This window comes from Schistocerca nitens, chromosome 1 (assembly GCF_023898315.1).
Source record: "Schistocerca nitens isolate TAMUIC-IGC-003100 chromosome 1, iqSchNite1.1, whole genome shotgun sequence".
In the NCBI taxonomy this organism is placed as follows: domain Eukaryota; kingdom Metazoa; phylum Arthropoda; class Insecta; order Orthoptera; family Acrididae; genus Schistocerca; species Schistocerca nitens.
In genome coordinates, this window is record NC_064614.1 from 171,366,794 (window position 1) to 171,388,947 (window position 22,154).

The 22,154-nt window shown below is 40.7% G+C and overlaps 1 protein-coding gene across 1 annotated transcript in view; it reads left to right on the plus strand.

Annotated features, from left to right (window-relative positions):
- Positions 1-526: 526 nt before the first annotated feature.
- Positions 527-22,154, plus strand: part of LOC126244652 (E3 ubiquitin-protein ligase listerin) — a 160,393-nt gene continuing 138,765 nt past the window's right edge. The window contains exons 1-4 of the mRNA XM_049948256.1: positions 527-691; positions 794-1,000; positions 11,143-11,412; positions 18,202-18,317. Of these exons, the coding sequence (XP_049804213.1) occupies positions 644-691; positions 794-1,000; positions 11,143-11,412; positions 18,202-18,317 (641 nt within the window). The 5' untranslated portion in view covers positions 527-643. The remainder of the gene's footprint in view (positions 692-793; positions 1,001-11,142; positions 11,413-18,201; positions 18,318-22,154) is intronic.

A 22,154-nucleotide genomic window follows, 5' to 3' on the forward strand; every position in this document is an offset into this window, starting at 1 on the left:
CAGTGGGACGTACCATGTACTTCATGGTGGTTTGAGAAGTGTAGATCTAGATCGAGATGAAAGCAAAGCACAATAATTGAATGAAGTTTAGGAAGTCACCAAAGCGCTAAATCCACCAATATAGATTAACTTCCGATGTCAACGGACGACATCGTCAAAACTTTCCTCCCGAGAAATACTGACAACACCTGACGGTCAGTTGACGGCCTTTGGGAATGCCGCCATTTGAGGGGCATTGTGGAATGTTTTAACGTGACAACCATTGTGAATTGGCGTTTAAACCACAAGTATACGTCCTGTCACCAATTACGCAACTCCCGCCCACCGATTCGAGATCATTTTCATGAATTAACTCGGAGAATGAGGGTACCAAAACGGAGCTCTATACGAACAGTCTACCGGCCAGTAATTACCTGACATTTGACAATGTGGAACGCCCTGTTCCATCAAGTGAGAATCGACCTTGAACATACTTTCTTTCGTCACTCACAGAATATGTGTCGGCGAAACTCTTTGGCTTGCTGTCAAAGATGATTTCTGAATTCGTGTAGGTTAGTTTTTATTTACAAATTTTGCATATGCGAAATCTTTGTTGGTGTCAAAAAACATTATTTTCAGTAGTAGAGTGAAATTAGATTCAGCTATGGGAGGTAAACATAAACAAGCCCAAAGGACGAAGAATAATGTTCGGGTAAGTAATTAAACATTATGGTTAGTACGTATGGTGTTTGCGTATTTTAATTTTCCATGTTTCCGGAACATAACTAATATAATCAGTTTTTCTACTTTACAGCCATCAAGCAGTGGTAGAAGTGCTGCACTGCTAGCAAATACCACGCCAAATTTCCCCGGTTTCGATGCTGTCAAAGAATGTGGCTACATTCCAGCACTATCTGGATTTACAGCACCAAGCCATGAAGATGTGGACCCCAACATTGACGTGAACTTTCAGTTAGTACTGAAGAAAATGAGCAAGAAAGATTCAACGACAAGACTCAAAGTAAGTTGCCAATGTGCTTCCAAAGTGAATTAGGCTACTCCAGTCGTCTGTAAGGTGCCCAATGGTGATCACAATCTGTTGCTACAGTGATAAGAATACAGATGACCGTAAAACATTGCGGTGATTTATTTAATTTATAAATGTAGCTTCTTTTATGTTTTAAACATGACTTTCTGTAACGCAGTGTCCATTCATGCTACATGTATCTGCGGAAGATACATCATTGTACCCAGCCAGGAACAACTATTCCCTTCCTCTCATGCACTGCACCACCCCTCCCCTTCTTTTACCGTTGGAAAAAGAAATTGATCCTCACAAACCAAATTCCCATCCGTCAACACCACAGTGACTGGACAGAGTGAAGTGGTGCAGTGGTCAGCATACTGGACTCACATTCAGGATGATGAAAGTTCAAACCCGTGTCTGGTCGTCCCGATTTAGGTTTTCGGTGATTTCTCTAAATCGCTTTAGACAAATGCCTGGATGGTTCCTTTGAAAGGGCAACGCCGACTTCCTTCCCCATCCTTCACTAATCTGATGGGGTCGATGACCTCGCTGTTTGGTCCCCTCCTTCCACACGAACCAACCACAGTGACTGGTTATATTATCAGTATCAGTTTGAAGATAGCCAGTACATGTAATGGTTTCTAACTGTAGTGTGTGTACTCGAAGTCATTTGTCTTTAAATCACAAAACTACATTTGGGAGGGTTGGGTTTGGGGAAGAAGACCAGACAGCGAGGTCATCAGTCTCATCGGATTAGGGAAGGGTGGGGAAGGAAGTCGGCCGTGCCCTTTCAAAGGAACCATCCCGGCATTTGCCTGGAACGATTTTAGGGCAATCACGAAAAACCTGAATCAGGATGGCCAGACGCAGGATTGAACAGTCGTCCTCCCGAATGCAAGTCCAGTGTTTAACCACTGCGCCACCTCGCTGGGTTACATTTGGGAGGGCTTAGAGCTCTGAAAGTGTCCAGTGGTGTTGCTTTTGTATTTTCCATTGTATTTCTCATTTTACCAGCTGATCTGATACATGAGATATGGCTTGCTGGTGTAAGAATTCGAAGAGCGTAGCATGCTGAAGAGATTTTGTTACTAAGTATTTTTACATGCTATTCCCACTTTTAACTGTCAACATTCATTCCAAGGAATTCTGTGTTTTCCGTAAACTTTTCGTTATTTATTTTCACATTGTTGTAATTGGAGTTTTGTTTATGTGGAAGTTTGTAGTACTTATTTTCTTTACATTAAGTGTGACTTTATTGTTTGTTACCCACTAATTCACATCTAATGTTATTTAGTGCACCACTGTGTCAAATGCTTTACTAATGTCAGGTGCTTCTAGTACATGTTTTGTGAGATATGGTGTTGCTGTCTTGGTGCCTTTCCGTGACTGTAAACGTAACTGATCATTGAAAAGGTTGTATTTATTTAAATAGGCCTAGTTCATATGTTTCCTTTTCTCAATAGTTTCTATTATTTTTTCGAAGCATGGGAGTAGTGAGAGTGGCCTGTAATTTCCTGTAAATATTTTCAGTGTTGAAGGAAATGCAGTCCGAAAACAAAGGGCGTAGGTTACAGTACACTTGTTCACCCATTGCTTGAATACTGCTCCGTACCAGATAGGGTTGATAGAAGAGATAGAGAAGATCCAACTGAGAGCAGCGCACTTAGTTTCAGGGTCATTTAGTAATCGTGAAAGCATTATGGAGATGACAGATAAACTCCAGTGGTACTCTCTACAAGAGAGATGCTCAGTAGCTCGGTACGAGCTTTTGTTGAAGTTTCAAGAACATACCTTCACCGAGAAGTCAAGCAGTATATTGCTCCCTCCTACGTATATCTCGCGAAGAGACCATGAGGATAAAATCAAAGAGAGTAGAGCCCACACAGAGGCATACCGACAATCTTTCTTTCCACAAACAATGTGAGACTGGAATAGAAGGGAGAGCCGATAGAGGTACTCAAGATACCCTCCGCCACACACTGTCAGGTGGCTTGCGGAGTATGGATGTAGATGTAGATTTTGGAACAGTTTGTTGTCACACAGATAGCATTGGATGATGAATCAGGCACTGAGTGGTCAATGTAAGATGGAGCCAGCCAGACCACATCGCACGAGACAGTTGTTATGCTTTCTTGATGAATGCTTCATGAATAGAGTCATTGTGTTGGATTATTGCAAATTTACTGGTGCAGGGATGGATCGGCCTCCACATTTGCCTTATCTGACTCCTTGTGACGTCTTTCAGTGGGGCACATTGGAAGGTGCTGTCTACCGGAGCCAGCCCACCATGCTTAATGAACTTGTATCAGTGATCTGTGTGGCATCTGAAACCCTTTCGGTTGAGACATTACAGGATATGATGACAAATTTCATTCTTTGTTTGCATCACCTCTGTATTTTGAGTGGTGGAAATTTCAAAAAGATTGTGATGTAATTGCAAAGACTACTTGCAGAGAATGAGTTCCATTATGCACGCTGATACTTTATGAGCTGCACAGTGTACAGCACCATCTGTTGACAGTTTTTTGAATTATTTTGGAACTTTTTTTTATGAATTCTGTGTAAATTTTTTACAGCTTTCACAATTGACATACCATTTGTTGCACTCACCTATCACTCATTTGAAGTGGATATCATTTCAGTAATTTGATTTAGTTGTGACGAAAAGATATTCGTATGTCCACTAAGAGATCTGTATAATCATAAAATATGCATTTTATACATTACTTAATGACTGTTGGCAGTCACCTGCCAAAATGTTTAATAATAAAATAGTGTATTTTGTACATTTATTTTGGTCCCTTAATTCTATTACTGTCAACTCAAAATGCTTCTCTTCACTGATTGCCAAGAGATTGCTTCTCACATTAAATTGATAATTTTGTTTCATATACAGTAAATACAAAAGCTTCCATACTCCCTAGATATTCTGCTATATGAACATGCTAAATTGTAAAACCTTAAGACTACATGATTAATTTCTGATTGTTCACACCAGTCATACAAGCAACAGAACTGTCTGTGACCTCCAGCTAAACCTCTAGCTGTTGCACTTTATTTGTTAGACATTGAATATTTAGGTGAACAATTGTTAATTTATTATTACTACATCTACATACACATTCCACAATCCACCATACGGTGCATGGTGGAGGGTACCTCGTACCACAACTAGCATCTTCTGTCCCTGTTCCACTCCCAAACAGAACGAGGGAAAAGTGACTGCCTATATGCCTCTGTACGAGCCCTAACCTCTCTTATCTTATCATTTTGGTCTTTCCGCAAAATATAAGTTGGCGGCAGTAAAATTTTACTGCAGTCAGCCTCAAATGCTGGTTCTCTAAATTTCCTCAGTAGCGATTTACGAAAAGAACGCCTCCTTTCCTCCAGAGACTCCCACCCAAGCTCCTGAGCCATTTCCATAACACTCGCGTGATGATCAAACCTACCAGTAACAAATTTAGCAGCCCACCTCTGAATTGCTTCCGTGTCCTCCCTCAGCCCGACCTGATAGGGATCCCAAACGCTCGAGCAGTACTCAAGATTAGGTCGTATTAGTGTTTTTTATAAGCGGTCTCCTTTACAGATGAACCACATCTTCCCAAAATTCTACCAATGAACAGAAGACGACTATCCGCCTTCCCCACAACTGCCATTACATGCTTGTCCCAATTCATATCCCTCTGCAATGTTACTCCCATATATTTAATCGACATGACCGTGTCAGGCGCTACACTACTAATGGAGTATTCAAACATTACGGGATTCTTTTTCCTATTCATCTGCATTAATTTACATTTATCTATATTTAGAGTTAGCTGCCATTCTTTACACCAATCACAAATCCTGTCCAAGTCATCTTGTATCCTCCTACAGTCACTCAACGACGACATCTTCCCATACACCACAGCATCATCAGCAAACAGCCGCACATTGCTATCCACCCTATCCAAAAGATCATTTATGTAGACAGAAAACAACAGCGGGCCTACCACACTTTCCTGAGGCACTCGAGATGATACCCTCACCTCCAATGAACACTCACCGAGGACAACGTACTGGGTTCTATTACTTAAAGTCTTCGAGTCACTCACATATTTGGGAACCAATCCCATATGCTCGTACCTTAGTTAGGAGTCTGCAGTGGGGCACTGAGTCAAACGCTTTCCGGAAGTCAAGGAATATAGTATCCGTCTGATACCCTTCAGCCATGGTTCACAAGATATCATGTGAAAAAAGGGCGAGATGCGTTTCACAGGAGCGATGCTTTCTAAAGCCGTGCTGATGCATGGACAGCAACTTCTCTGTCTCAGGGAAATTCATTATATTCGAACTGAGAATATGGTCGAGAATCCTGCAACAAACTGATGTTAAGGATATTGGTCTGTAATTTTGAGGATCCGTCCTTCTACCCTTCTTATACACAGGCGTCACGTGCGCTTTTTTCCTGTCGCTTGGGACTTTATATTGGGCAAGAGATTCACGATAAATGCAAGCTAAGTAAGGAGTCAATGCAGTAGAGTACTCTCTGTAAAACCGAATTGGAATCCCATCGGGACCTGGTGATTTATTTATTTTTAACCCATTCAGCTGCTTTACAATCCCAGGGATGTCTATCACTTTGTCCTCCATACAGGAATCTGTACGAGACTCAAACAGCGGTATGTTTGTACGATCCTCCTGTGTGAAAGATTTCTCAAATACTAAATTTAAAATTTCAGCTTTCGTTTTGCTGTCTTCCGTTGCCAGGCCAGACTGATCAGTGAGTGACTGGATGGAAGCCTTCGACCCGCTTACCGATTTTACGTAAGACCAGAATTTCCTTGGGTTTTCAGCAAGATTTTTTGCTATGGTATGACGGTGGCAGTGGTTGTACGCTTCGCGTGCCACTCTTTTTACAGCAGCACGAATCTCTACTAACTTTTGCCTGTCCTCATTCTCTCAATCTTTCTTGTACCGCGAGTGCAACTGTCTTCGCTTCCTGAGCATTCTCTGAATTGTGCTGTTAAACCATGGTGGGTCTTTTCCATCCGTAACCCACTTTTTCGGCACATGCTTCTCCAATGTGTGATTTACAATGTGTTTAAAATTTGCCCATAATTCTTCCACGTCCATTGTACCGGAAGTAAATGAAGTGGATTCATTTACTAAGTGGGATGCTAACAACTGCTTATCTGCTCTTTCTAGTAAGAATACTCTCCTAGCCTTCTTGACCGACTTTTTAACTTTCGTAACCTCAGTCGTAATGACAACATCATGATCACTAATCCCTGTCTCAACACTGACACTGTCGATGAGGTTTAGTCTGTTCGTGGCTACCAGATCCAAAATATTTCGATTACGCATTGGCTGTCGATTTAGCTGCTCAAGACAGTTTTCAGATAATGTGTTCAAAAGTAATTCACACGACGGCTTGTCTGTACCACCTGTAATGAATCCATAGATGTCCCAGTCTATACTAGGTAGATTGAAGTCGCCTCCGACTAATATAGCATGATCCGGGTACCTCTGCGATACAGAGTGTAGACTCCCTTTGGATGATTCTAGAACTGTCATGGTGGAACCTGGTGGCCGGTAATAACACCCAACAATTAACTTTATTTCTCCTAGCCCTGTTAAACGTGCCAGATAACTTCACAATCACACTCTACTTCAACCTCAGTAGAAACAATATTTTTGTCAACTGCATTGAAGACACCACCTCCTACGGTGTCTAATCTATCTTTCCGATACATGTTCCAACCCTCACTAAATATTTCAGAACTTCCTATCTCTGGGTTCAGCCAGGTCTCAGGCCTAAGAATAATTTGCACGCCACACACTTCCTGGAGGGCAGTAAATTCAGGAAAGTTCCGAACACCCTGAAAATTTACTGCTAATATCTCGATAGCTGAAGTGTCTTTACACTGTGCACATCCTGATTTCCCTGCCTGCACGTCGACTGGTGAGTGTTCATCAGGACACCTCGCACTACTGCCTAGCGTAAAAAAAAACCCATGTACATGCCACAAGTACTCTGCTGCCCGAGTAGCCGCTTCCTTTTAGTGCACCCCTGACCTATCTAGAGGCGTCCTACAATTCCCCACCCAATAGTTCAAGTCTAGAAATCTGCAGCCAAGACCGTCACAGAGTAGACGAAGCCTCTGGTTGAGACCCTCCATTCAGCTCCAAACCAAAGGACCCCGATCCACTCTGGGAACGATGCTGCAAATAAAGAGCTCTGCTTGCACCCCACTTGCGAGGCCAGCGGTCTTCACCAAATCCCGTACGAACTGAGGATCGCCTCAGAACCCAAGCGACAGGCATCATTGGTGCCGACGTGGGCAACTACTTGCAAACGACTGCACCCTGTACGCTTGATAGCCGCAGGCAAGGCCGCCTCCACATCTTGGATGAGGCCCCCCCGACAGACAAACCGAGTGCATGTTGGAATTCTTTCCAGCCCTGTGTGCTATTTCCCTAAGGGGCTCCATCACCTGCCATATAGCATTTCCTCTTCTCTCTGTGAATTGGTTTAAGTGCTTCATCATTTCAATTATATTCATGTTTTTTCAAGAAATATTTTTGAATTATCACCCTCTTAGGACCATCTCAGTTTCCCCCTTTTTTAAAATTATTTTACATGCATCCATGAGCATTTTACTGGAAGTCATTGTGCCTAGTCTATTTAAGTGCACGCCATCCCTTCTCAGACATTTGTCACTTAGAAATTTGTTTGCCAGAGAAGGAACATGTTGTTCCACATAGTTGGGATTGCTGTTTTCTGTTCTAAGTGTTTTTAACCAAAGTATTTAGAGTTGCACCTCCATAAGACAAATATTGTCCAATTCATTCTGTCTCTTTGGGCTGATGAATATTACACCAAGTCTGTCACACTGTTCACTAATTCCGTTGTTTATTTTGTATGTAAGTATTACTCATCAATCTTCTGTGTAAAATTCCACTGAGTGCCAGTCTTGAGCTTGTATGCACCCTTTTGGCTGAGTGAATTAAAATTTGTTTTTCATTCATGATTTCTTGTCAGCTGCTGCTTCAGATATTACACCATTGTATCTATTGGACACAAATCTGAGTGGTTGCTTTTTGAATTGTTACACTCAGAATTTGGGAACCATGAGAGATGATGGGTTTAATTGTTATTGATGCAGTCCGTTGTCCAACAGTTAATATAGAGGGGAAAGAAGAGGGAAGTAAATTTAACCAGAAGAAATATATTTGAGAAAGAGTGTTATTTGATGGCTAGTTAAGTAGGTAAGAGCTAAAATGTTAAAAAGTGAGAAACATAAGGGAAGGACCTGGTGTAAATAACATATGATAAAACAGTTTTCTCTAACTCGTGTTATACCTTCTTCAAGGAGGGAAGAGGGGTTTGCAAAGATCCCTGTTCCTCTTTATAACAGGTAATTCTCACAATTAACTGAAATCTTATATGCCACTTCACCAACTGACAACCAAACTGTTACCTTTCAACCTAACTTATACTTTGCACTATACTTCAGATCAGTCTGTCACCACAACTGACTTTTCAAAAAATGATATAGATACACACACAAGATAAAATCAATGTTCTGTTCGTTTCCCGTTTGCAATATATGACGTCATATGTCACATCATCATTGTGCCACAGTACAAATCTGACATCTGGTATTGGTACACTTAAGTTGACACCTTCCCATTTTATCTGTAGTCTGAGTGACCTGCTCCCTTTTCAACATCTCGAACTAATTTCTCTCTCCTTGCCAAAGAAGGAACATGTTGTTCCACAAAGCTGGGATTGCTGTATTCTGTTTTAAGTGTTTTTAACCAAAGTATTTAGAGTTGAACCTCCATAAGACAAATATTGTCCAGTTTTTTTTTCTCTCTTTATGATTTTTTAACAATTTCCTGATATGTGTGTTCCAATTTATGTGAGATTTGAACTGATCAGAAATGCCAAAGCATAACAGGCACAATTTTCTGTAAGAGACCAATGAGTAAACCAAAGTCAGAAAAGGTGTCACAGAGAGGAAATAGTGTAATAAGAAGGAGAAAAAGGGTTATATTGAGAGCTATATGAAGATATTGTGTTCAAATAATTGGAATGACATTAGAAGAGACGGGGAAACAGTGATTCATTTGGAGCAACCACAGTAGAGTCACACTTCAGTGATCAGCTTGTGAGACATCTATCTCAGTAAACTGTCTACTGATATAGCGCATGTAATCTGCAGAAACCAATATTGACAAATATGTTCACTGTTATATTAATCGAAAAAGCTCACCATCCCTGCAAGGCAGCATGAGACTTGGTCAGGGAACACAGAATGAAACCCACCTCTTGATCTAACACCTACAGTCCAGATGAATTTTACCACATATCTAACAGACAAGTCTGTTCTCACATTAATGGTAGTTACGGAGCACTCTGCATGTGGAGTTATGTAATGCATCTGCAAAAGAATAGCCTGCAGACAAGATGAATGTGTTTTTCAGCTTCCAAGAATGAAGTTTTCGGCAGGGTTGCAATGTGAACACCTTAAGAGTAACATTGGGAGGTCTGACAACAAACATGTTTATCATTTTTTTTATAACAAAAATACGTATGTTTCCAGATAGCAATAGTGTACTTATGATGTGTAATAACAACACTCATGCTTTCCCATTTAACATAATATTAAGGTAGTGATATGTAACACATCAGATAGCAAAATACTATATCAATTTTTTAGCCAGTACCAGAAGATGGTCCATGCATAGACCAAAAGGTTAATGTGCACTTATGGTATCGGCTCTTCTGCTGCATGCTACTGTGAGAAATTTGTTTCTTTTGACTATAGTCAATTGGCTTATTGTATACAGAAATCAGTGAGAATCGCCGAATCCAATGATTTCTTTTGTTAGAAGATATGATTTAGGCCTAATTAATTTTGTTTTCTGTGGGGGTACCATGAGATTGACAATTATTGACGTAGCTGTTACGGAGTATAAAGTTGATTATTGGTTTTCAAATGTATGTTTTGTATTGTACGTTTATCAGAATAGGACAGGATTTCTTGGAGTGTGTAGTTTGGTTGAGAGTTGGTGAAGCCAATAAATATGACAGGAGGAAAACTGGCTGTGGTGATGGACTGATCTGTAACATAGCCTGGTGGTTATTTCGAAAACTCTGTGGGGTATTTTCTAAATGTTGAGGTTGTGCTTATGCAGGAACCTAAGGGTACAGTTTAAATTTTACAGAATATTTTGTTTTATATGACAGCATTCCACACAATACATTCCACTACGCCACCATGTAATTGGATAGTCTCCGCATTATGATCACTAGTTTCTCATTGGTTCTGCCATCTTGTCTAATCATCTGAATCATAATGTATTGTGTTCACGTCCCATAATTCTCTGTGCAAACAGTTACTAACTGCAGCGCGCAGCACAAAGGCTGTCAACACCTTAAGTGCAGTTTTAGCAGACTGAAACTAACAGCGACTTAAGTTTCTGACAGCAGCTGATGATGTAACTAAATAAATTTTTTGACAGTAGCTGATGATACAGCTATATAAATATGCCTTCATGAAACGTATTGTACCTGTGGATCACCACTTTTCAGAAATAATATTCAATGCATTCAGTTAATCTACCAAGTTGTTTGCCAACTCTGACAAAATTTTCTTAAAAGTTTTTATTTCTTCTCTCTGAAATTTTAATTCCCTTTCCAAATTTTCCTTATTTTCTTTTACTGCTTGCTCTGTGTTCTGATTGAATAACCTCTCTCACTCCATTCTCAATTACTGCCTTCCTTTCATGTTATTTGACTCTTTATAACTACAGTCTCATTTCTGTCCAAGCTGTAGATAATATTTTGCTCTCAGTATTTTATCCCTAGTTACCTTCAGAATCTCATATAAAATACATTTCCTCCTATTTCTCACTCAGCCATACTTAAAGATCATTGATTAAAATATCAGTTTTTAATGTATATTGTCTTAGGTTAAATTAGGCTCTTCAGATTATCAGGATAAGTTGATGTATCTCTCCTCAGGAAATGATGAACAGTCTGTACTGTAGTCTCTCAAAATCTACAGCTTTGAAATGTGTGTAGTATAATGCTCTAGTGACTGCTATGTGATTCTCAAACCAATTGTGTTTGTATGGCATTGTAGGCTTTACAGGAGTTCACACAGTTGGTATCAGCAGGAGATTCAGCTGAGGCGGTCAAAGTCTTGCTCCCATGCTGGGCTCGCCTGTTTTGCCAGCTGGTGCAAGACCCTGAACACCGTGTGAGGGAAGCTGCACACGTAGCACAGCGTGCCATTGTTCGGGCCGCCCGCCGCAACTTGGCTCCGCACCTTCGGCAGCTCGCCGGTCCATGGTTCACTGCACAGTATGACACTCATCCCCCTGCCGCCAGTGCTGCTGCGCTTGCTCTCCAGGTATTGTACCTACGAAGGACATGTGAAAGAGATCATGCCCAATTACTGTATATCAAAAGGATACCCAAAAAAGTGTATAGACATAAATGTAGATGTCAGGTGCTAAGAACAGAGTGTCCAGTCTCTTGGAGGCTATATATCTGTGCAGTACGAGGCATGAGAACAGTCTAGTCCACAGGTAACATGCCGTCTGGAAACAAAACTCTTGATGTTTTTTTCAGGACCACTGTCCCAGAAATACATTGTTTATGGAACACTGTACAGTTTTTATCTTTCCAATCTTCGTTTCTTCCTTTTCTGAAAGTCAGTCACCATTGTTAATTTAATACCTTTCCTAATTCTCATTTGTTACACATATGAGTTTTCATAAAAAGCTGCAAACAAAAACAAAATAATATTTTTTATTGAGTTAATATACTGGAAATTATTACATAATTTTATCAATATGTGTATACTGAATCAAGATGGGCTTTGTGATGTGATAATTATAAAATGAACTGCAATTAGTAAGTGCTTTCAATGTGATAACTGGAAAAAGTCTAGATCAGAGCCAGTGTTGTACTACTAATGTGTTTTGTGCAGAATGTTGTCAGTGCTCACCTTGAGGAAAGGAAAGAGAATGTGTGAAGCCAGTGAGAGATCAGTGAACGGAAGATGTGTTTTGAAGGAATATTCACGTTTTCTTGTCAGTGTATAACAACCTCCAACATCATAACACATTCGGAAGAAAGAGGCAAACATTTTAACAACAAAGATTAATAATTTAATTTAAGCTGTACCGTTAGGTCCCGACCTAACCACAACCTCGTAATTCATGACATATTCAGAAGAAACAAATATATGTGACAACAAAGATCCTAAATTTAAATTTTGTGAGTAAAACTGTTATATTCCTCCTAACCTAAGCCTCTGGCTAAGCTACAGTTCAGTCTGTCAGCAAACCAGATATTTTAGCTTATATATATGTTGACTTCGCCAACTCACAACCAAATGGTCACGTTTCAAACTATCCACGACCTTGTAATTTGTTTCGTATTCAGAAAATTCAGTCAAATAATTGTGACAGCAAAAATTATATTACTCTTTGTTCATGGGTAGCATCATAATCACACCCATGGAAGTCATGACATATACAGTAAAAAATAGCTGAATATTTGTGACAAGCAGGATTATAGATTTCACTGCTGCATGCCAAGGATCAGTAAAATTTATAATATTGCTTGCCACAAATATTTGGCTGCTGCAATTGAAGTTGTGCTATTGGCTACCAACCTAACCACAGTCTCACAGCTTGTGACATGTTAGGAAATAGTCAAATATTTATGACAACTGTGAAGGAAGGAATGGTTTCTAATTTCTGTTTCAGTGCTAGAAATTTATTGTCTCTTTTCTCACCTCTTGTCGTTTATGTTAAAGTGACGCCCCATTGGCTATGCGAAACTGATGCATTGCCAACCTGTGAACAATAGACAAACACTGCCATGACTACCATTACCCCTGATCTAGGCTTTAGCCGTGATATCTTTTACAGTCTAGGTAACAGTTCAAATCACTTATGACAATAAATAAATTGAATAAATAAATCAGTAGGTAAACTTTCACTGCCCTGGAAGATCATATGTTATTCACTGTGCTTAAGTTTACCATCTTACAGGGGAACTGTTCAATGTACAACACAGATGTGGCATTTAAAACTTTCCTGGTGTATAGATTATGTAATGAAGGAGGATCTCAGTATACTTTTGTCAGTAAACGCATGAAGGTTGCCAGAAGACTCCACACCAAAATATTGTGGTAGCAGGTTACCAACATGTTAGTTCCAAAAGTCATGGACATACCGAAACAGATTTTTAATTTTGGTGCTGTAAATACATGGAAAAGATGTTTTACCAATGGGAAAACAGAGTCTCCTCTCTCATAGGGTTCTTACAATTAGCTGTAGTCTAGTAAATAATGCAAAATAATTTTATGAGGCTGTTTCTGAACATTACTGTTGTATACAGGAAGGCTGCAGCGCAAAAGACTGTATGAAATGCAAGAAGAGCTGCAGTGGTTCAATGATTGGTGCAGGGACTGACAACTGACACTGAATGTAGATAAATGTTATGTATTGTGCACAAGTAGGTGAAGAGATTCACTACAGTTTGATTGCACAGTTGGTGACGACTCACTGGAAACAATTACCACTGTAAAACATCTAGGAAAAGCTTTCTGGGACGACCTAAAGTAGAATGATCACATAAAAATAATTGGAGGAAAATCATAGTGCATGCTGAGATTCATTGGGAGAATCTTAAGAACATTTATACTCCAATTAAAATCACATTTTGATTGATGTCTCATTGAGGCGAGTGGTAGGGGCCAGTTGCCATCCAATTATAGTCCTTTCTCAAATGCACATGCTCACTGTATTGGCTGTTTTGTAGGTACATGCAGTGCCTTCTGAAGTGTGGCTGGTTGCACGCTGGCATCATTCCCCCTGCCACTGCAATCTGTCAATCAGAAAGTAATTTTAATCAGATCATAATTCATCCCCAAAAGAATTGGTTTACAAAATATTTGTAAGACAAACTTTTGAGTATTGCTGATCAGTCTGGCACCATTACCAGGCGAGTTTAATAGAGGAGATCAAAAGAAGAGCAATATGTTGTGTCATGGATTTAATCAGTAAACATGAGAATGTTATAGGGATGTCAATCAAACCCCCGTGTCAGACGCTACAAGGTAGGCATTGTGTGTTACAGAGAAGTTTGCCGCTAACATTTTGAGACTGTGTATTCGAAGAAGAATCAGGTTACATATTGCTTCCTCCCAATATATCTCAGAAAATCTAAAGAATTAGAGTTCATATGGAGTCTTATGGACAGTCATACTTTCTATGCAACATTTAGAACTGGATCTGGAATGTGTGTGTGTGAGGGGAGGGGGGTTTCACCTAATGGTACCAGAAGTATGCTCTGTCACACATCATAAGGTTACTTGTGGAGTGTTTATATCTAGATATGTAATAGCAATGCCCTTGTCTCAGACTTTTACCTTTGCATGTACAAAAGTAACTTCCACATTGGTGAAATGCAGTAAAAATTATGTGAAATAAAAGCCACAAAAAATAAAATTCGAATGAGTATAGGTAACCACTCATTTATAGTTGATCGGTAGGTGACATATGGGCCACTAAATGGTTGAGAAATCACACTAATATTGAAATTTTGCTTTTGTTCTCTCTATGTAACATACACACGCTATTCACTGTAGTTAGAAGTAGAGAAAATACTCTTACAAATTTTGTATATTTTAGCGTGTCTCCGCATATGTGGAGGAGCAAAAAGAGAAAGAGGAAGAATGTAGTAGTAGGGGAAAGAAAAAGAAGAAGAAAAAGAGGAAGGGAAATGATTGGGACAGTAATGTGGGAATGGGGCAAAGAAAATAAAAAGGCAATTCTGATTGAATTCTCGTTGTACCAAATGAGCCAGTGTAATGGAATTGTAAGGAGTACTTTCTGCATATGTTGTTAAGCTGCAATGAGGATTAAACAATAGGATGATGAACGGAAGAGGGTGGGAGTCCAAAGTCAAAGTTTTCCCTGTGCTCCAGTAACCCTTCATACATTATTGTCTATGTACCAGAAATCTGCAGGTGAATTACTGCTCATCTTCATCTTTTATTTAATATTTCCATCATGTGATTTACAGTAAAGAATACCAAAAAAAATCAATAAGAGCCTAGATCAGTGGTAAGCTGTTACTTACTTGTTGTGGCAGTTCACACCATGAGGTGTGGCAGGAATACAATGGGGTGTGTCAGCAGCTGATTGTAAGTACTTAGTGACAGAGAAGTGGACAGATGACATGTTGTAAAAATAAATCACCATAAAAAAATAATAAATTTATAGCACATTGATATCACACAACTTTTCAACCTAATGCAGACCTTGGACTATGCTACAAACCAATCTGTCACTACAGCCTGCATTCGAACTAAATAGTAGAAGAAAATGTCAAAGCTATGAGCACCAAATTTTAAGAAAATTGCTAATACAGTAAAATGCACAGGTAATAAAATGAGTTCACTTATGGCCTCTCTTTTAAACTACCCTTCTATTGGTTGTGCCAGTCTTTTGCATTGCCAAGTTATGCACTATAAATATGCTGTAGGTGGCACTAGCCAAGGTCTTAAGAAGGGTATGCATAAAGGTAAATTTCTAATTACATTAAAGTCACTGCTGGTTAGATAATTGTTGCTATTGATTATGCCCTATTGTTCAACCATGGATTGTATATGACATCCTCAAATGAAAGTGAGAATTTCAATGCCACATCAGACTGGGGCTCTGTTTTTCCATCACCAAAGTGACAAGTACTGTACAGCACACAACTTAGTTTTGTGCAGTCCGTGGTAATAGAACAAAGTTGTATCACAATAAATCATGACACTAGGAAACCCATCTGCATATACATAGTGAAGTATAATACATTTTCTAACTGTGGGGAATGTGTTGTTGGATGTATTGAATGTTTTCGAGACCTATCATTTGGTGCCTGGCATTCCTTTCTCAATATCAGAAGGTAGAGAAAGTGTTAAACAAGATCAACATTATCATGCTGTTGCAGATATCAGTCATACAACCCATACCAATCGTAAGTTGACTGACAAGTGATGTCAGAAGTGCATGTCAGCTTTGGATTCTGTTTACCATCCATGTCATGTGATTATGTTATCAGAAGGTATGCAGTAGTAGAGGTTCCCATTTTGAACATTTTAGCAGTACATAGAGGATACTACTTGTACCACCTGCTGTACTACCACACAGATTTTTCCAATCACACATTCGGACTTCCCAATCGAACATGCTGGCTGGCTCTGCAACAGTGAAACTTTTGAGTCTGTTACCACAGAGTGCAATTTTGGGCAGGTTATTTCGTACCATAGGGAACAGTGCAAAGGATAAGTCATTGTGATGTACTCACCCACTTGCTGATCCCTCGAGTACCTGCAAGACTGTTAGGAAGAGATGCAGCATTACCTGCAATTCATGTCGACACCACTCCTCCTTTACAATCCTTGATTTGCTCGGCATTGGCAGAAGATCGCCATAATGCTCAAACTCTTAATAATATTTAAAACTAACCAAAGGCTATTGTACAAAGAGGAAAGATATACTGTAGAAATTGATGTTCTACATATACACTCATTTATTTCACATAACTAAACAAGTCTTCCACAGTTGTAAAGTTATTACAATTTCCCCAGTGTGGTAGACTAGTAGAGGCTATTACAATGGAATTTGGGCTATCAGCTAACAGTACAAGATTGTTAAAAAGAATGTTTTTGTCGTTGTGTTGTAACAGAGAGAATTCTTCTACTGAGTAGCTGTTATGTTGATTTAGATAAATATTCAGTTAGGAAAAGCTTAAGAAACATTAGGTTTGGTCACCCACTTGCATTTGCAATACAGGGCCCTTTATCCTAACCATTCACAAAGAGAGTTCCTCGCCCATTAATAATGAACTCAGCAGTTGTGACTGCTGGCAGTAGCAACTGTTTTGTGCTCTTGCTCCTTAGTATTATGTCCAAAATTTGCTCCTTGTGGAGGGAGTCTTTCACATCCTAAGCAATACTTTGTTTTCATAGGCAATTAAACAGTAATGCAAAAGGATTAAGCAGCACTTTTCTGGACACAGAATGGCCTTATCTATCTAAGGGGTGTCGGTGTCCCAGCAGAGAAACTGTGGATGATTTTTTTTTTTTTTTCCAGCTTATATCCGTCCACCTGGGAGTGCAGAAACATCTCAAGATACTAACCTTGCCTTCAAATCGCCATCCTGATAATTTGTTCATCAACCTTCTCTTTCGTATTGTACAGTGAAAGCTGGCCAGGTTAATTCACACATGAACACTTTCAACTTTGGTCACTAAAATTGTTATTTCCTGGGAAAAGCAGTTAAAATTTACAGCAAATCTCATATGTTAATTATCTATTTAGAAACTAAAAATATTTGCAGTTTGGTTGCAAATAGGGCTCTTAGATAGTGAGTAATGAGCCAAAAAACGTTTAGGTTTGGCACAATATGCTGGCAAGCTTCCCATAGTTGGCCCTTGTCATTTCTACCGAGAAGCTGGACATTTTGCTGTGTGACTTGTCACTTCTTTGGACTATTGGGAAAATTGCTCAGAAAGAGGTTGGTTGCAATGCAGGAGCTCCATGGGAAGTTGTAAAACTGTGGTTCCAAATGCAGCTGTATTAAATTATGTGGACAGTGTTATACACGTATACTCTGCAAATCACTGAGATTATATGTTTCACCACATAGTAAGACAGATTAAAAAGTTTCTTCCTGTTCCATTTATTGATGGAGAACAGGAGAAAGCCTGCAAGTAAGCTGATGTACATAGTGCTATCGAGGTAATTCTATCTTTATGGTCACTACAGGAGTGATATGTCGGCTAACGAATTTGTGGATTCTGTGTTAAAAACCAGTTCTCAAACATTTTTAAATAGGTTTTTAATGAGATATTATTATCCCTGGGGTTCAACACTGAACCATTGTGAAGGTTATATTTTGTTATAGAAAAGTTCCATCCCATCTATTTTTCCTTTGTTCTGTAATTTGTTAAATGAATAGCATGAATTAACTACATGCTTTCTCTCTCGCATACAGTGCAAAATGAAATGTATTGTCAAAACTTCGAAGGCAAAGATTTATTTCAGTATTATTCTATAAGTTATAATGTCAGTGAGAATGCATGTTTATGGCCTCTCATTTATGCATCATATTTTATTTGTTTTAGGATGCTTTTCCACCAAAGAAGATGATTGAAGCAATAATATTTTGCCAACAAGAAATATTAAATTACATAATTGATAATGTCACTGTGCAGACTCCTCAGACCCTGAGTAACCCAAAGTAAGTGAGCTACTCATTTTTATTCTACTACTCATTTATTTCTGCTGCTTATGAAACTCGCTTAATGTATAATGTAAATTGAATGCGTAATACACATTTAAAAACATTTATAGAAATGTTTTATTTTATGCATAATGTCTCTGAAGATCAGATATTTAGGTAAACACTCCAGGTTGGAATATCAAAAACTGTGAAAAGGGCAGATTCCTACTCAGTGTAAAGATGCAACATTGAGTTGCATGCAGGCTCCACAAAAAGACTGTTACATACAAAGCTTTCAGCCAACCAAGCCGTCTTCAGAAAAGGAAGGAAAACATACACACCCATTCATGCAAGGAGGCACACATGATTGCTATCTCTGGCCACTTTAGTCAGACTGCAACTGTTACATTGAATGAAAGTAGCAATCCAGAGTGGGATAGAGAAGAGGGAGGGATAGCAGAGTAAGGGTGTGGGAGAGAAGAGTGATGTCTAGCAGAAAGTGGAAAAGGTTGATGGAAACATTGGCAGACAGTGAGCACAGTGAGGGTGAGGGGACATGAATTGGGAGTGATGGGCAGGATGTGGAGATACTAGGTTATCGTAGTTTGAGGCCGAGATAATTTTGAGAGCAGATAATGTTTTGTAAGAATACTGCCAACTATTCAGTTCAGAAAAGTTGATGGTGGAGGGGATGATTCAGATGGCCTGGGTTGTGAAGCGGCCATTAAAAGCAAGCATGTGATGTTCATCTGTCTGTTTTGCCATGGGGTGATCCACTCTGTTCTTAGCCACAGTTTGGCAGTGTCCATATATCCTGGCAGACAGCTGGTTGGTAGTCATACCAATATACAAAGCTGAGCAATGATAGCAGCAGAGATGACATGGTTGCTTTCACAGGTGGTCCAGCCTATGATGAGATAGGACATAGTTGTGACAGTACTATAACAGAATTGGGGATGTCTTGCATCTGGGTCTTCCACTGGGATACATGATCCCTGTGGCAGCGGGTTGGGATTGGATATGTAAAATGGAGGAGATCATGAAACATATGTCGATATTGTCACTGTACTAGCATGCAACACAATAAAATACAGTAGTGCTACTATTACAGTGAAAATACACATGGTATGGCCAGTGTCATAAAATTAAATGGAATGCATATCAAACACCTCAACAGCACAACTGTATCGTCAAAGCTGACATGCCCCTAGGAGGCTCGCCACTCTTTAGTGGGTTTGTGCTTGGCCACCACGGGACCCCAGCCTTTGCAGCATTTTTTCCTTTATGTGCTTTGTGTCTATCCTCTTGCTGTTCTTTTCCCCCTCACTTTTGGAACATGCCTGGGATATTATTGGGAATGTTCTGCATTGTCTGTCACTGATGTTTTTCGCTCCATTTTCCTTTCCTTGTTTCCCTTTTCCTCTTGTTCCTCCACTTCGGCATTTGAGGTTCCTCTTTTTCTTCTTCCTCCCTGTGCGCTCCTGAAGGACAGCCCATGCGTCTGACGCATAACAGGCGACTGGGTAACGCGGAATAACCGGTCCCATGTTGACAGGTAGGGTTCGCACGTACCCCCTGGTACTGGCCAGGCCCAGAAGGGGCGATCACCTGGGCCAGGCCCAGAAAGGGCGATCACCTGAGGTGCAAACTTCCCAAATTGCCATGTTCACAATCGGTGTCTACAAAACATAAACATAATGAGGCAATGATTCAAAGACTACTCCCACTGCACCACGTTTCCTCATGGTCTTATGTACTGAAGACAGTCAGTCCTTCGCCACAGTAAATCCATTTATTATTCAGAAAGGTGTTGATCCAATTGCCGGCCCTGTGAAGTCCTGCTCTCATTTATGGAATGGCACTTTGCTTTTGGAGACTACTTCTGATTCTCAAGCACAACAATTGCTTGAAGTCTCGCTTCTCCACAGCTACCCTGTTCGTGTCGAGGCCCATAGAACTTTGAATTCTTCCTGTGGTGTAATTTACACCAGGCTGCTCGATGGTCTAACTAAGACCGAAATTCAATCTTACCTCTCTGATCAGGATGTCGTTGCCGTCCATCGTGTAATGAAATAGGTAGATTCCTCCTTAGTGCCCACCCACATTCTTTTTCACACCTTTGATAGAGTGGTGCTTCCATCCAAGATCAAAGCAACCTATGAAATTATCACAGTCCGGCCATATATTCCGAACCTGGTGTGCTGCTACCAGTGTCATCGTTTGAACCACACTAGAACGTCTTGTCGACATCCAGTCAAATGTGTAATGTGTGGTAGGGATGCACACGAGGGCGATTGCCCACCTCCTGCCCGCTCTATCAAGTGCAGTGGCGCCCATGCCACCTCCTCTCGGGATTATCCCATGTATCTTGATGAGCGGGCTGTCCAAGAGATCGGGGTAAAGGAAAAAGTGCGTTACCCAGTAGCTCGCAGGTTACTGGCTAGTCGCAAACCCAGCATTCTTCTGTGTGGCACCCATAGTTCTGTTCTTTTTACCCCTTGCTCCATGGACGTGCCCACGCAGACGTGCGACCACCAATTCAGCTCTGAGGTTGTGAAATCGCCCAGTGTCAAGGTAGCATCGCTATCTCCCCCGTCCAGCTGTGCAACTAGCCATCAGACTCTCGCCTCAAGGGGCAAAGCCACCAGCTACACAACCGGCAAGCCGGAGAGGACAGTAGGAGTACTCCCCTGAAGACTTCGTCCATCCCTCCAGCCAAACAACACTGGTGTCTTCCTCTAACCAGTAAGGCTCAAAGAAATCCACCAAAGGCAAACGGTCTTCTCCTTCACCAACTCGAGGATCCTCTTTGACGGTGTCGCCCAGCTGGCCTCTGTGTTGCCGGTGCACACCGCCAACTGTTTTTCAGCATTAGACTCCACAGACCGACTGCACAAGCGAGCTGATGCTTCTATGGACCCTATGGAGCAGGACTCGGCAGTTGCCGAGGTGCCACCCCCACATCTCTTCCTCATCATGACTCTCCTCCAATGGAAAGTTCGCGGCCTTCGGTCCCACAAAGAGGATTTACGGCTGCTTTTAGCATCACAGCGTCCCCTTGTTCTCTGCCTTCAGGAAATGAAGTTGCGCCCTCACAACTGTTTTGAGCTTTCACATTTCCTATCGATTCGTTTTGACCTTCCCCTGAGGTCGGCATTCCATCTCAATGGGGTATCATGCTGCTCATACAGGATGACATTCTCAGTCAAACCATCTCCCTGATTACCGATCTTCAAGCTGTTGCAGTTCGCCTTTTCCTTTTCCACCTGAATTTTTTCCCTGTACCATTTATGTCCCTCTGCCATTCAATGTCACCATGGCAGACTTCCTTCAGCTTATTGGGCAGCTACCTCCCCCATTTTTGCTACTCAGTGACTGTAATGCATATCATCCTCTTTGGGGTTCTCCCGGGACCTGTCAGAGAGGTGCCCTCTTGGCTGACCTTCTTAACAAACCTAACCTCTTCCGCCTTAACACTGGAGCACTCACTTTCCTTTCTGATTCCTTGCACACCTATTCGCATTTGGACCTATCCTGCACCCCCCCAGCTTGCCCATCATCTTGAGTGGTCCATTCTTTCTGACACCTACTCAAGTGACCATTTCCCGTGTGCTATCTGTTTACTGACTCCTACCCCATCCGCGTGCACGCCAAAATGTCAGCTTACTAATGCTGACTGGCAGCGTTACACTTGCCTGGTGACCTTCGAAGAATAAGATTTCCCCAGTTGAGATGGCCAGGTGGAATATCTCACAAATGTTATCCTTACTGCTGCAGAATGTCCCATTCCTCGCACTTCCTCTTTACCATTTTATGTCCCAGTGCAGGGTGTATACGACCCGGGACAACCGGGAG